Genomic DNA, 12,009 nt, shown 5'->3' on the forward strand with positions numbered 1-12,009 from the left:
CCAAAACATCGCAAACCCTGGACTACCAAAGGTGTCCGCATATCAGCCAAAAATATGCGTTCACTAGTCTACATCAAGAAATTTACTACCAACGTCTCTGTTACTGAATATATCACCAAGTACAGGGCAATCTATTTAAAACTTATAAAATCAGCTAAAAAAATTTACTATCAAAATCGTCTCAGAAGCTCTAAAAGTGTTGCAAAAGAAACTTGGTCCATAATAAACGATCTTCGAAATAAAACTCACACAACTCAAACATTTTCCCTTCCAGACCCAGAAAATCTAAATGAATACTTTGTTAATGTGAGTAAAAATATAACATCAACTATTGTGTCACAACAAGATCCCATTTCCTATCTCCCTAATTCAAGAAAGGTTTCTAATTTATTCTTTACAAGACCGGTTGATAAATCTGAACTGATCCAAACAATCAATAGTATCAAAAGCAACTCTTCCTGTAGTACCGATGGACTATCCATAAAAATTTTCTCAAATCTCCCAGACAATGTGTTTGGAGTCCTCATCTCTCTAATTAATAATTCTTTTGAGAAAGGTAAATTTCCAGAGTGCCTAAAGACGGCCATCATTATTCCTCTTCATAAGGATGGTGAAAAATCTAATGCCTGCAATTATAGACCTATTGCATTACTACCGGTACTCTCCAAAATTATTGAGAGATTCATAAAAGCCCGACTTATTTCCTTTCTCGTTGATAACAAGATTTTATAACAAAATCAGTTCGGCTTTTTAAATAATAAATATACCATCGATGCCATGTTTTCTGTACTACATGAGGTTTATCAAGCATTAAACAATAATCTGCACACTGCCACTGTTTTTTTGTGATTATGTCAAAGCTTTTGATTGTGTAAATCACGACATTTTGATAAAAAAACTAGATTTCTATGGAATTCAAGGTATTTCTTTGAACTGGTTTCAATCTTACTTGGATAATAGGAAACAACGGGTTAGAGCAAATGATACAGACGCTAGTCTCAAAAATGTTGTATGTGGTTCACAAGGTTCATTATTGGGTCCTCTACTTTTCCTTATCTTTACTAATGACATCACTAGTTTAAAAAACGATGGAAAAGTTTTTCTTTTTGCTGACGATACCAGTATCACTTGGAGCAACTCAAATATCGCAACTCTTGATGCTACTATAACTTCTGATCTACTCACAATAAAATTCTGGTCCGATTCTAATTTACCCTCTTTTAACGTAGATTAGTAGCATTATCCTATAAAGGAACTCTTCAACCCTTACCTCTTTATAACAGCCAGATCAGTATCGTTAATTCTGTAAAGTTTCTTGGTATTTTTTTAGATAGCAACCTTAAATGGTCCCTTCATATCGATGTGTTAAGCAAGAAACTATCCTCAGCTTGCTTTGCAATAAGATCTGTTTCGAAGGAAATGAATTTAGCCTCTTCCAAAATAACATACTTTTCATTGTTCGAGTCCCATCTTCGATATGGTCTGCCTTTTTGGGGTTCTGGTACAGCTGCCCAATCCGATGTTGTTTTGAAATTACAAAAAAGAGCAATAAGATATCTGTTTGGCCTCAGAAGAACAACACATTGCAGAAGCTACTTCAAAGGTCACAGGATTCTAACACTACCTTCTTTATATATTTTAGAAACTGTTTGCTTAATTCGTAAACATCTACATGTCTTTCCAGCAAGACCTAGACATGACTATTCCACCAGAAATTCTACCTTTGACATCTATTTACCGATCCCGTCCAGTGAGTTAGTAAAGAAATCTATATTACATTCTGCAAAAAAAACTATACAACCATCTCCCTCTGCAACTTAAAATGACAAAAGCCTATTTATCTGAAAGACCAATATTATTCAATAGCAGAGTTTCTTAACCAATAACTAAGAAATTACAGTATTCTTATGTATAAGTAGAATCTTAATCTATATATTTGAGTGTCATATGCAGCAGCATAACTTATTAAATTTCTTGTTAGGGTACTGATTTTTATTTCATTTTATTATGTTTAATTTATATTGACGATTTGTATAATTTTAGTAAATTGTATTTAATATTGTTTTTATTTATGATTCTTGTAAGCTTTGTCTATAAAATTGTTAAATTGTTCATGACATCAAGGCATATTTCTATTCTATAACCTTGTTTTAGGCACTCATTTAATATTCGCTTCCCACGATTCATATTGATAGTAAACTGTTTTTAAGAAAACTATTTTCTTAAAAATCCACGTACAATACGGATCTCAAATATGTATATCTATTAAAGTAAAAATAGATAACAGAGTTGCCACATTTCGGAAGCAATAATATGCGTGCTTTGTCAAATGTATACTTGGAGTAGTATATTATCTTAGCGCCAACACGGAAAATCGATGAACTAACAATAAACTTGTTGCTAACATTATTGCGTCCTGATACAAAATTTAAATCATAAAATATATATGTCATCTGATTATATGTTGCCAAATTGAAATTAAAAAGGAGAAGTTTGAATATTTTGTCAACTTACAGAGTAGCAATGATACTTGAAAAACGACAGGAACAACGAAAATTATGGCTTGACGTTATTGCGTCCGATATACGGACGCAATAATTCGAAGGTATCAATAATGTATGTAATTGGCATGTTATCAGACGCAACAATGATAGAATGATGTATATATATATATATATATATATATATATATATATATATATATATATATATATATATATATATATATATATATATATATATATATATATATATATATATATATATATATATATATATAAACGTCGATTTATTGGATCTCAGAAGCTTTTCAAAAATTCTTTAGAAGTAAAATTGACCCCTGGCCAGTGAAGACCTAGAGAAAATAAACTTGTGATAAGTGGTACCCGCTATCAGCAAGCGGTCACCTCCTATATAAGTGCAAGTACCTCGCTCCGTAAATCAATTTTGAAGTGAAATTGTGTATGGTTGCCTACCCCAAGATAGTAGGTATGTAGATAGGGAAGTAGAAGGAGCAGGAAAGAGAAGACCCAGAAGAAAATGGATAGACCAGATCGAAGAAATAGGAAGCAATGGATAAAATAATATCCCACAATGTTTATTTTGGAACTTTTTTGAAATTATTTGTGGAATAAAAATTGCAACATCAAAATAAAACATTTTTTTTTTGAATTACACCTATTGTGGTTTATTCTCATGTAACAATATTTTGAAAATTTTAAAATTTAATATACTTTTGAAGATAAAGATTTGTAAATAAATTGAAGACACAAATTTTTAAACAACTTTTCAAAAACGCGTAATTGGAAAAATGTAATGCAATTTTCAATAATTTTCAACATAGTATGCATAATTTGCGAAGTTTACAAAAGATTACACCGTTTACAAACATATAAACGTCGATTTATTGGATATCGGAAGCTTTTCAAAAATTATTTTAACTTTAGAAGTAAAATTGACCCCTGGCCAGTGAAGACCTAGAGAAAATAAACTTGTGATAAGTGGTACCCGCTATCAGCAAGCGGTCACCTCCTATATAAGTGCAAGTACCTCGCTCCGTAAATAAATCTTGAAGTGAAATTGTGCATGGTTCTCGAGAGAAATTATAGCCTTGGAAAGAACATGATGGGCCAAAACCATTAGGGGACGAATTTGCAGAAGAATACTTCGAGGAAGAGAAAGTACTGGAAAGCTTACTGGAAATAACAATAGAGAAAATGGACGAATCCATAAATAAAATAAATACAGGAAAAGCATGTGGGGAGGAAGAAACTGCTTTGGAAATGATAAAGAAAGGAGAGAAGGAAAAGAAATGGCTTTGCATAATATGCAAAGAATCTTGGAAAAATTAAAAGATACGCAAGGAATGGGAAAATAATTAATTAATCCTGAAAGTACATAAAAAATGAGAAGATACCCAATGTGAAAGCTACAGAGCGATATGCCTAACCCAAGATAGTAGGTAGGTAGATAGCGAAGTAGAAGGAGAAGGAAAGAGAAGACCCAGAAGAAAATGGATAGACCAGATCGAAGAAATAGGAAGCAATGGATAAAATAATGTCTCACAATGTTTATTTTGGAACTTTTTTGAAACGATTTGTGGAATAAAAATTGCAACATGAAAATAAAACAATTTTTTTTTTGAATTGCAACATATTGTGGTTTATTCCTATGTAACAATATTCTGAAGATATAGTATTTTAAAGTTGATTATACTTTTGAAGATAAAGATTTGTAAATCAATTTAAGATACAAATTTTTATAGGGCAGTCAATGAAGGTATTGGGCTCCGAATTTCATCCTACTACATCGATTTACTTGATATTTTCACAGTAAGTAGGCTGTAAGTAGGCTCAAGAAACAAAGTCTACCCTATGCCGATGTGTGCTTTTATCTTGGGGGTGGTTCCCACCCATTCTCGGGGGTGGAAAATTTTTTGGTTAAAATAGCCACGGAATTGGCTAGAGAACCTAAGTCTAAACAAAAACTGTTCTATATATTTTTTTTGGAAATTCAATACTTTTTGAGTTATGCGTGTTTGAAAATTGGACATTTTCATTGAAAAATGGCACCTTTGCGGACGGTTTTTTGCGAATACCTTAAAAACTATGCATCTAACCAAAAAAGCTGTATAAAATATTTTTGAAGCTTATAAAAAACCAAAGAGATTCGTTTCTTTATAAATCTTCTAGTTATAATACAAAAAGAGATACGGTGGGTGAGAAAAGTTTGTTTTTTTTTGGTGCATGCTCAAATCGGTTTATTTAACTTGAAAGAACAGAGAAATGGTCGATTTTAGGTGTATAATGATACTAATACTTTTTATAGTGATTGAAATGTCGTTTAAAATGAGCAATATTAAATGCCGATTACATTCAAACTAAGCGAGATATGGTGCAAAAAAGTTGATGACTAATGTATTTAAAAAAAATGAGTAGTATATTTAACCCCTATCCTCCATCAGAATTTAAATTCATCGTTTTCCTTCTACAATACTTTTTATCATAGTGTTATTTCTATGTTCAAAAAGTTGGACGGGTTTAAAATGAATGGTTTAAAAAAAATAAGGTCAAATTATAGAGCGCATTTTAAAATTTTCTTAAAAATCTTCCTTTTTCTCCATGTAACTCGAAAATTATAAGAGATACGGAAAAAAAGTACCACCTTCAAATGTAGAGTTTTTTAGATAAAAATTTTGATAGATTAAAAATGTATAGTTTTAATTTTTCATTACTGTATCTGTTATCATTTTTAAGTTACATAAAGAAAAAGGAAGATTTTTAAGAAAATTTAAAAATCTAAGAATAAAACACTGAAAACGTTTGTTTTTTATACTTCCACAAAATTTATTATAACTAAGTGACTACAGCTGTTTCGGCAGAGTGCCTTTCTCAAGTGATATAGTTTACAATGTGTTTGCCTTTTTAAGTCTTCAACTGAAGAGGTTGAGGAGTGGGGAGCTGTTTGTCTCGAGTTGGTCATTCAGAATTATATCTGTATTTTTCAGTTTATTAATTTCCATAGATTCTAAAAAAGATAGCTTAAGGCCTTTATTTTGAATATGCAGAATTTGAAACTCTTCATTGAAGGAATGATTATGATCTAGAAGGTGAAGTGCGTATGTAGAAGTGTCTGTTTTTCTATTGTTGAATGCCCTTTTGTGTTCTGCTATCCGTTTGTCAAAAGTTCTGCCAGTTTGACCGATGTACGTTTTCGGACAGTCACCACAAGTTAGTTTGTACACACCACTCTGTAGTTGCTTTCTCTTTCGGCTTTTATTGTTCTTAATATATTTGCTTAAGTTGTTGTTAGTTCTGAAAGCTGGTGTTATTCCTTTCTTTTTTATGTATCTGGCTATTTTTGTTGTTATCTTGCCAGTATATGTGAGAGAGCAGAAGGTACTGGGTTCTTTCTGTGGTGGTGGATACATTTGTGGTGACTGTCCGAAAACGTACATCGGTCAAACTGGCAGAACTTTTGACAAACGGATAGCAGAACACAAAAGAGCATTCAACAATAGAAAAACAGACACTTCTACATACGCACTTCACCTTCTAGATCATAATCATTCCTTCCATGAAGAGTTTCAAATTCTGCATATTCAAAATAAAGGCCTTAAGCTATCTTTTTTAGAATCTATGGAAATTAATAAACTGAAAAATGCAGATATAATTCTGAATGACCAACTCGAGACAAACAGCTCCCCACTCCTCAACCTCTTCAGTTGAAGACTTAAAAAGGCAAACACATTGTTAACTATATCACTTGAAAAAGGCACTCTGCCGAAACAGCTGTAGTCACTTAGTTATAATAAATTTTGTGGAAGTATAGAAAACAAACGTTTTCAGTGTTTTATTGTTAGATAAAATGAACTTCTATCAAGTAACGGTCGAATCCATCAATCAAATTTAAAAATGCTCTCTATCATTTGATCTTATGTTTTTTTTTCAAAAACCATTCATTTTAAACCCGTCCAACTTTTTGAACATGGAAATAACTCTATAATAAAAGGTATTGCAGAAGGAAAACGATACATTTAAATTCTGATGGATGGGGGTTAAATATACTACTCATTTTTTCTTAAAATACATTAGTCATCAATTTTTTTGCAGCATATCTCGCTTAGTTTGAATGTCATCGACCTTTAATGTTGCTCATTTTAAAGGTCTTATCAAGCATTACAAAAGGTATTGGTAGCATTATACACCTAAAATCGACCGTTTCTCTGATATTTCAAGTTGAATACAACAATTTGAGCATGCACCAAAAAAACAAGCTCTTTTCACCTACCATATCTCTTTTTGTATTATAAGTAGAAGATTTATGAAGGAACGAGTCTCTTTGTTTTTTATAAGCTACAACAATGTTTTATATAGGTTTTTTAGTTACATGTATTGTTTTTAATGTGTTCGCAAAAATCCGTTCGAAAAGGTGTTATATGTTTCAATGAATATGGCCAATTTTCAACCATAAATAACTCAAAAATTATTAAGCTTTCAAAAAAAAATATAGAACAGTTTTTGCTTAGACTTAGGTTCTCTAGCCACTTAGTATTTTAACCAAGATATTTTCCACCCCTCAAAAGGGGTGGGAACCACCCCCCAATATAAAGGCGCACATCGGCATAATGTAGACTTTGCATTAGGAGATAAGTAGAAGCTATTAAACAACTTTTCAAAAACGCGTAAAATATTTGGAAAAACGTAATGCAATTTTCAATAATGTTCATTATGGTAGGTAAGCATAATTTTCGATATGCATAGTTTGCGAAGTTTACAAAAGATAACATCGTTTACAAACATGTAAACGTCGATTTATTGAATTTCGGAAGCTTCTTTTAACTCTCTTTAGAAGTAAAATTGACCCCTGGCCACTGAAGACCTAGGGAAAATAAACTTGTGATAAGTGGTACCCGATATCAGCAAGCGGTCACCTCCTATATAAGTGCAAGTACCTCGCTCCGTAAATCAATCTTGAAGTGACAATGCGCATGGTTCTAGAGAAGGAAATTCGAAAGTTTGGTCAGGCAGAAAATCAGCTGTTGTGGACGATTTTTCAGAGTTATCGGAAAAGCAGCTACTGAACATTATTTGTGCTCGTCTTGTGGTGGAAGTAAACGAGTAAAATTTTAAAGCGTTTTAAGTACGGTTGAATAGAGACGGTTGTTGTGATTCTTACGAATTGTTTGCTGTGATTTGTCTTAACAATGGCAGTGTGGAAATTTAATAGTAAGTGTCGTCTTTTTATTTATTAATTTAGAATTTATTATTTGAAAATTAATTCCTTCCTGGTAGTTGCAAACAGATTTAAATTTACAATTTAATGACAGCGTCTTTGAAAGAGATACTTTAAGTGTTGTTTAAACACTTACAGAAAGAAAAACATATTAAAAATTTTTGTGGAAGTTTTCCCTACATTTTAAGAGAAAAACTATTTTAAAAATTTCCCGTTTCGAAAAACATATTTTTCTTTTTTCGCTATCTTTCAACATTAAAAAGGTTTCATATTATCAGCGTTTCACTCATGTTTCATAATTATATTTTATGTAATACTCATTTGATATTTTCTTTAATTCTCTTCTCTTTGTCGTTATATTTATCATTGGATTTCAGTATTGATTTAAGGGAGTAGGCGCAAAAGTTAAACACAGAATGAAAGATTACATGAAAAGTCCCTGAAAACTTTCTACGTTTATTTTAATAAGTTACATGGGTGAAAAAGCGAGAAAATTTAGTGTGATTTTTAATTTCAAATATCTCATTCAAAAGAAACTTTCCGTTTATTCTAAGGGACTTTCAGCCTTCGGTAATAATGTAAACTTTCATTCGGAGTTCAAATTTTTCAAAAATATTTATTAGTTTTCTCAGAATTCGAAAAAAATTAATGGATTTAAAAATATTGGAGCCGAAATTTTGCGTCTACGCCCGTAATAAATTATTTTTCGGGGATATTCTTTTTTTAGATTTGATTTGGTACTCTAAGTTCTGTGTTGGAATATATGCATCTGTATTTTTCATTATTATAGATAGAATCCAGTTTAACTTTTTTAATTATGATAAGAGATATGGAAGCGAATCTTCTTCTTCTTCTTTAGCCCATTTCTATCCAACTTTGGACATGGGCCTTCTCCAAATCTTTCCATTTCCATCTGTCCGTGGCTGCGCTTTTCCAGTTAGTTCCTGCAGCTTTTACAATATCGTCCTTCCATCGCATCTGAGATCTTCCTCTTCCTCTTCTTCCTGTCAACGGTCTCCAGTTTTGTATTTCAGCATTCCATCTTTTATCTTTCTGTCTTCCGTTGTGGCCCGCAAATCTCCATTTTAACCCTGTTATGTGGTCAGTTACATTTTTTACTTTTGTTTTCTCTCTTATCCATTTGTTTGATTTTCTGTCTTGTAGTTTCAACATGAATCTTTCCATTTTTCTCTGAGTTTTTTCAATTTTGTTTATGTTGGCCTTTGTTAATGCCCATGTTTCTGAGCCATACGTCAGAACAGGAAGGATGCACTAGTCAAATACACGGGTTTTTAGGTACTGTTGTATCTTTATGCTTTTTAATATCCATCTTAACTTTCCACATGCTGCCCACGCCAATCGGATTCTTCTCTGTACTTCAATTGTTTGGTTCTCTTTATTAGCTTTGAATATTTGACCCAGGTATATATATTCGTCAACAACCTCAATATTGACATAATTTATATTTACATTTATTCTGTTGTTTGTATTTGTCATGATTTTGGTTTTATTCATGTTCATTTTTAATCCTATCTTCTCCGATGCGTGTGCTAGTTGAGTCAGCATTGTGGCTAGTTCTTCTTGGTTGCTTGTAATAAGGACAACATCATAGCAATATCTGAGGTGATTGAGATTCTTCCCGTTTATGTTGATACCCATGTCTTCCCATTCCAGTTCTTTAAAGATGTCTTCCAGATCTAAGTTGAAGAGTTTTGGGGATATTACATCTCCTTGTCTTACGCCTCTACGTATTTCTATGGGATTAGTTTTGTTTGTTTTATTTTCCCATTCGACTGTCATAGTTGCTATTTTATAGATGTTATGTAAGAGTTGCCTGTACCTGGAGTCTATTCTGCTGTCATTTAGAGCTTTTTCTATCGCCCATATCTCGACACTATCGAACGCTTTTTCATAGTCTACAAAGGCTAAACATAAATCTAGGTTGTATTCGTTTGCATTCTCTATCAATATTTTCATAGTGAGGAGATGACCTATGGTACTAAACCCTTTTCTGAAACCTGTTTGTTCACTGGCTGATAACTGTCCATTTTATTTGTTAGTCTATTAGTTATACATAATTCTAATAAAGAATTTGTATAAGAGTTTGTGAGAGTAGTGAGATAGGTCTGTAGTTTTTTAAGTCTCTTTTGTCTCCTTTTTTTGAATAGCAGTATTGTAATACTCTCATTCCATTCGTGAGGTATTTCTGCCTTGTGTAGACATAGATTAAATATGAGTTTTAGCTCCTATATAATAGCTTGGTTACCTTCCTTAAACATTTCAGCAAGAATACCATCTGGACCGGCAGCTTTGTTATTTTTCATTTGAGATAGAGCGGTTTGGATTTCATGGACGTCTATATCGGGTAGAATTTCAGAGTTGACATTTTTAATTCTTCTTTTTACATTTTCTTTTGAGTTATTATCAGGCTCCTGTTTTGTGTCATATAATTCGCTATAGAAGGATTCTACTATATTTGTTATTTTCCTTGAGTCGCTTTGCTCCTTTCCATATTTGTTTTTAAGTAATATTATGACGTTTTTCCCTAGTAATGGGTTTAGACATTTTACTCCGCGATATCTTTCTATTACTTTCTCTACTTCTGTTTTGTTTCATTATATTTTCTGATGTCTTCCGTTACCTTCCTTTTAATGGTTTTGTTTAATTCTTTATATTCTGTGCTGTATCTACTGTTTGTTGCTAGAAGTTGTTGTCTTTTTTCCATAAGTTTTTTCGTTTCTCTGCTTATTTTGTTGTCTCTTTGTTTTGTTTTCTTAGCAACCTTTATTCCTGCTTGTATAAGGTTATTCTTTAATGTAGTGTTAATCGCATTAATGTCTGTTGTATCATTTAATATTAGGTTTTCCTTAATGATTTTTTTGAACGCTTCGCCATTTTCTTTTAATTTTTGTTGGTCTAGTATTGGTTGTTTCTTAAATCTTCTATTTTATTCTCTTTTCTGGTCGATGCATATTCGTGCTCTTAAGAGTCGATGGTCACTTCCCGTGGTGAAAGAGTTCAACGCTGTGATGCCTTGAAGATATGTTTTTTCTTTGATAGGAAGTAGTCTATCTCATTTTTTGTTCTACTATCCGGTGATGCCCACGTCCATTTCTGGTTTGCCTTCTTCTTAAAAAAAGAGTTTATGGCATACACATTTTGTTCTTCTAAATATTCAGCTAGTTTACGACCTCGTTCATTTCTTAAACCAAATCCATAATCTCCGATTTTTGTTTCCATTTCATGGAAGCGAATACAGTCTATTAATGATATTCTCGACTTTTGTCGCAAAGTATAAGTAGCTGAATTGATGTAATATATTGTCTTTTATTTATATAAAAGCACGATGTTCACATTTGCATAACCAATCAGTAAATATGTTGACATGTTTGTTTTCGAGTCTAGCTTCTTCAGTAAGCTATTTCCATGGGCATATGTGATCGATCTTTTCTGTCATAAAGCATATATCTCTAAAAAGTTACCGGTCTTATAATTTACTCATATTTAGCTATAACTTATACTCGTATAAGGTTTATCTTAAAAATTTGGAGGTTTACGAAAATTTTAAATTATTGATAAAATTTTGGTTCATTATTTCCCTTTATTCTTTTCTGTCCTTCTGCTAGTATCATCAGTGGCGTAACAAAATCCGTCTGGCCCCCCCCCCGCAGAATTGGAAATGGGGTCCCTTTAAAAAATTACTAAATGCGACTTACATAACAAAAACTTATCTATGTTATAGCCTAGTAAATGAACGTGAAATAGGGCTTTTCATTCAGTCATTTGTTTCGAGCTTCTGTCATGTGTCACATAATATTAATATATCTACGTCATACGTTATTGGTATATAACAATGATACAAACCAAAGACGTATGACGTAGATATATTAATATTATGTGACACATGACAGAAGCTCGAAACAAATGACAATCGATGAAAAGCCCTATACGGCGATACCGTGTAATTTAAAATGTCACCACCTAAGTGGTACAGTCAATAATTTTCGAGTTAATTATGAGTGACAATATTCAACAAGAAAAAAAAACAACGTTTTCATACGATTTTTAGCAAATAACTCAAAAAGTAAGTATTCGTAAGTAAATAGCAAAAATGTAGCTTATACAAGAATGAAGTCTATTGTCTCAGTAAATGCAAATTTGTAGCTCATGAAAAAATGTTCTTATTCGTCAGCTGTAAAAAAGTAAGTAAAAAAAGTGGTGTATATATTATTAGGTCTCTATACCTAGTAGAAGCAGAGTTCATAGAACCTGGAA

The 12,009-nt window shown here is 32.1% G+C and overlaps 1 protein-coding gene across 2 annotated transcripts in view; it reads left to right on the plus strand.

Annotated features, from left to right (window-relative positions):
- The window catches only part of LOC126881944 (protein I'm not dead yet), a 335,541-nt gene that overhangs the window by 224,683 nt on the left and 98,849 nt on the right, over positions 1-12,009 (plus strand). Inside the window, exon 1 of one of the 2 annotated variants that reach the window (XM_050646681.1) lies at positions 7,459-7,727. The exons of the other annotated variant lie outside the window; for it this stretch is intronic. Coding sequence (XP_050502638.1) covers positions 7,706-7,727 — 22 coding nt within the window. The 5' untranslated portion in view covers positions 7,459-7,705. Of the gene's footprint in view, positions 1-7,458; positions 7,728-12,009 lie in introns of those variants that run through there. 2 annotated transcript variants of the gene reach the window in all.

The sequence above is a fragment of the Diabrotica virgifera genome, chromosome 3 (genome assembly GCF_917563875.1).
Source record: "Diabrotica virgifera virgifera chromosome 3, PGI_DIABVI_V3a".
Taxonomy (NCBI): domain Eukaryota; kingdom Metazoa; phylum Arthropoda; class Insecta; order Coleoptera; family Chrysomelidae; genus Diabrotica; species Diabrotica virgifera.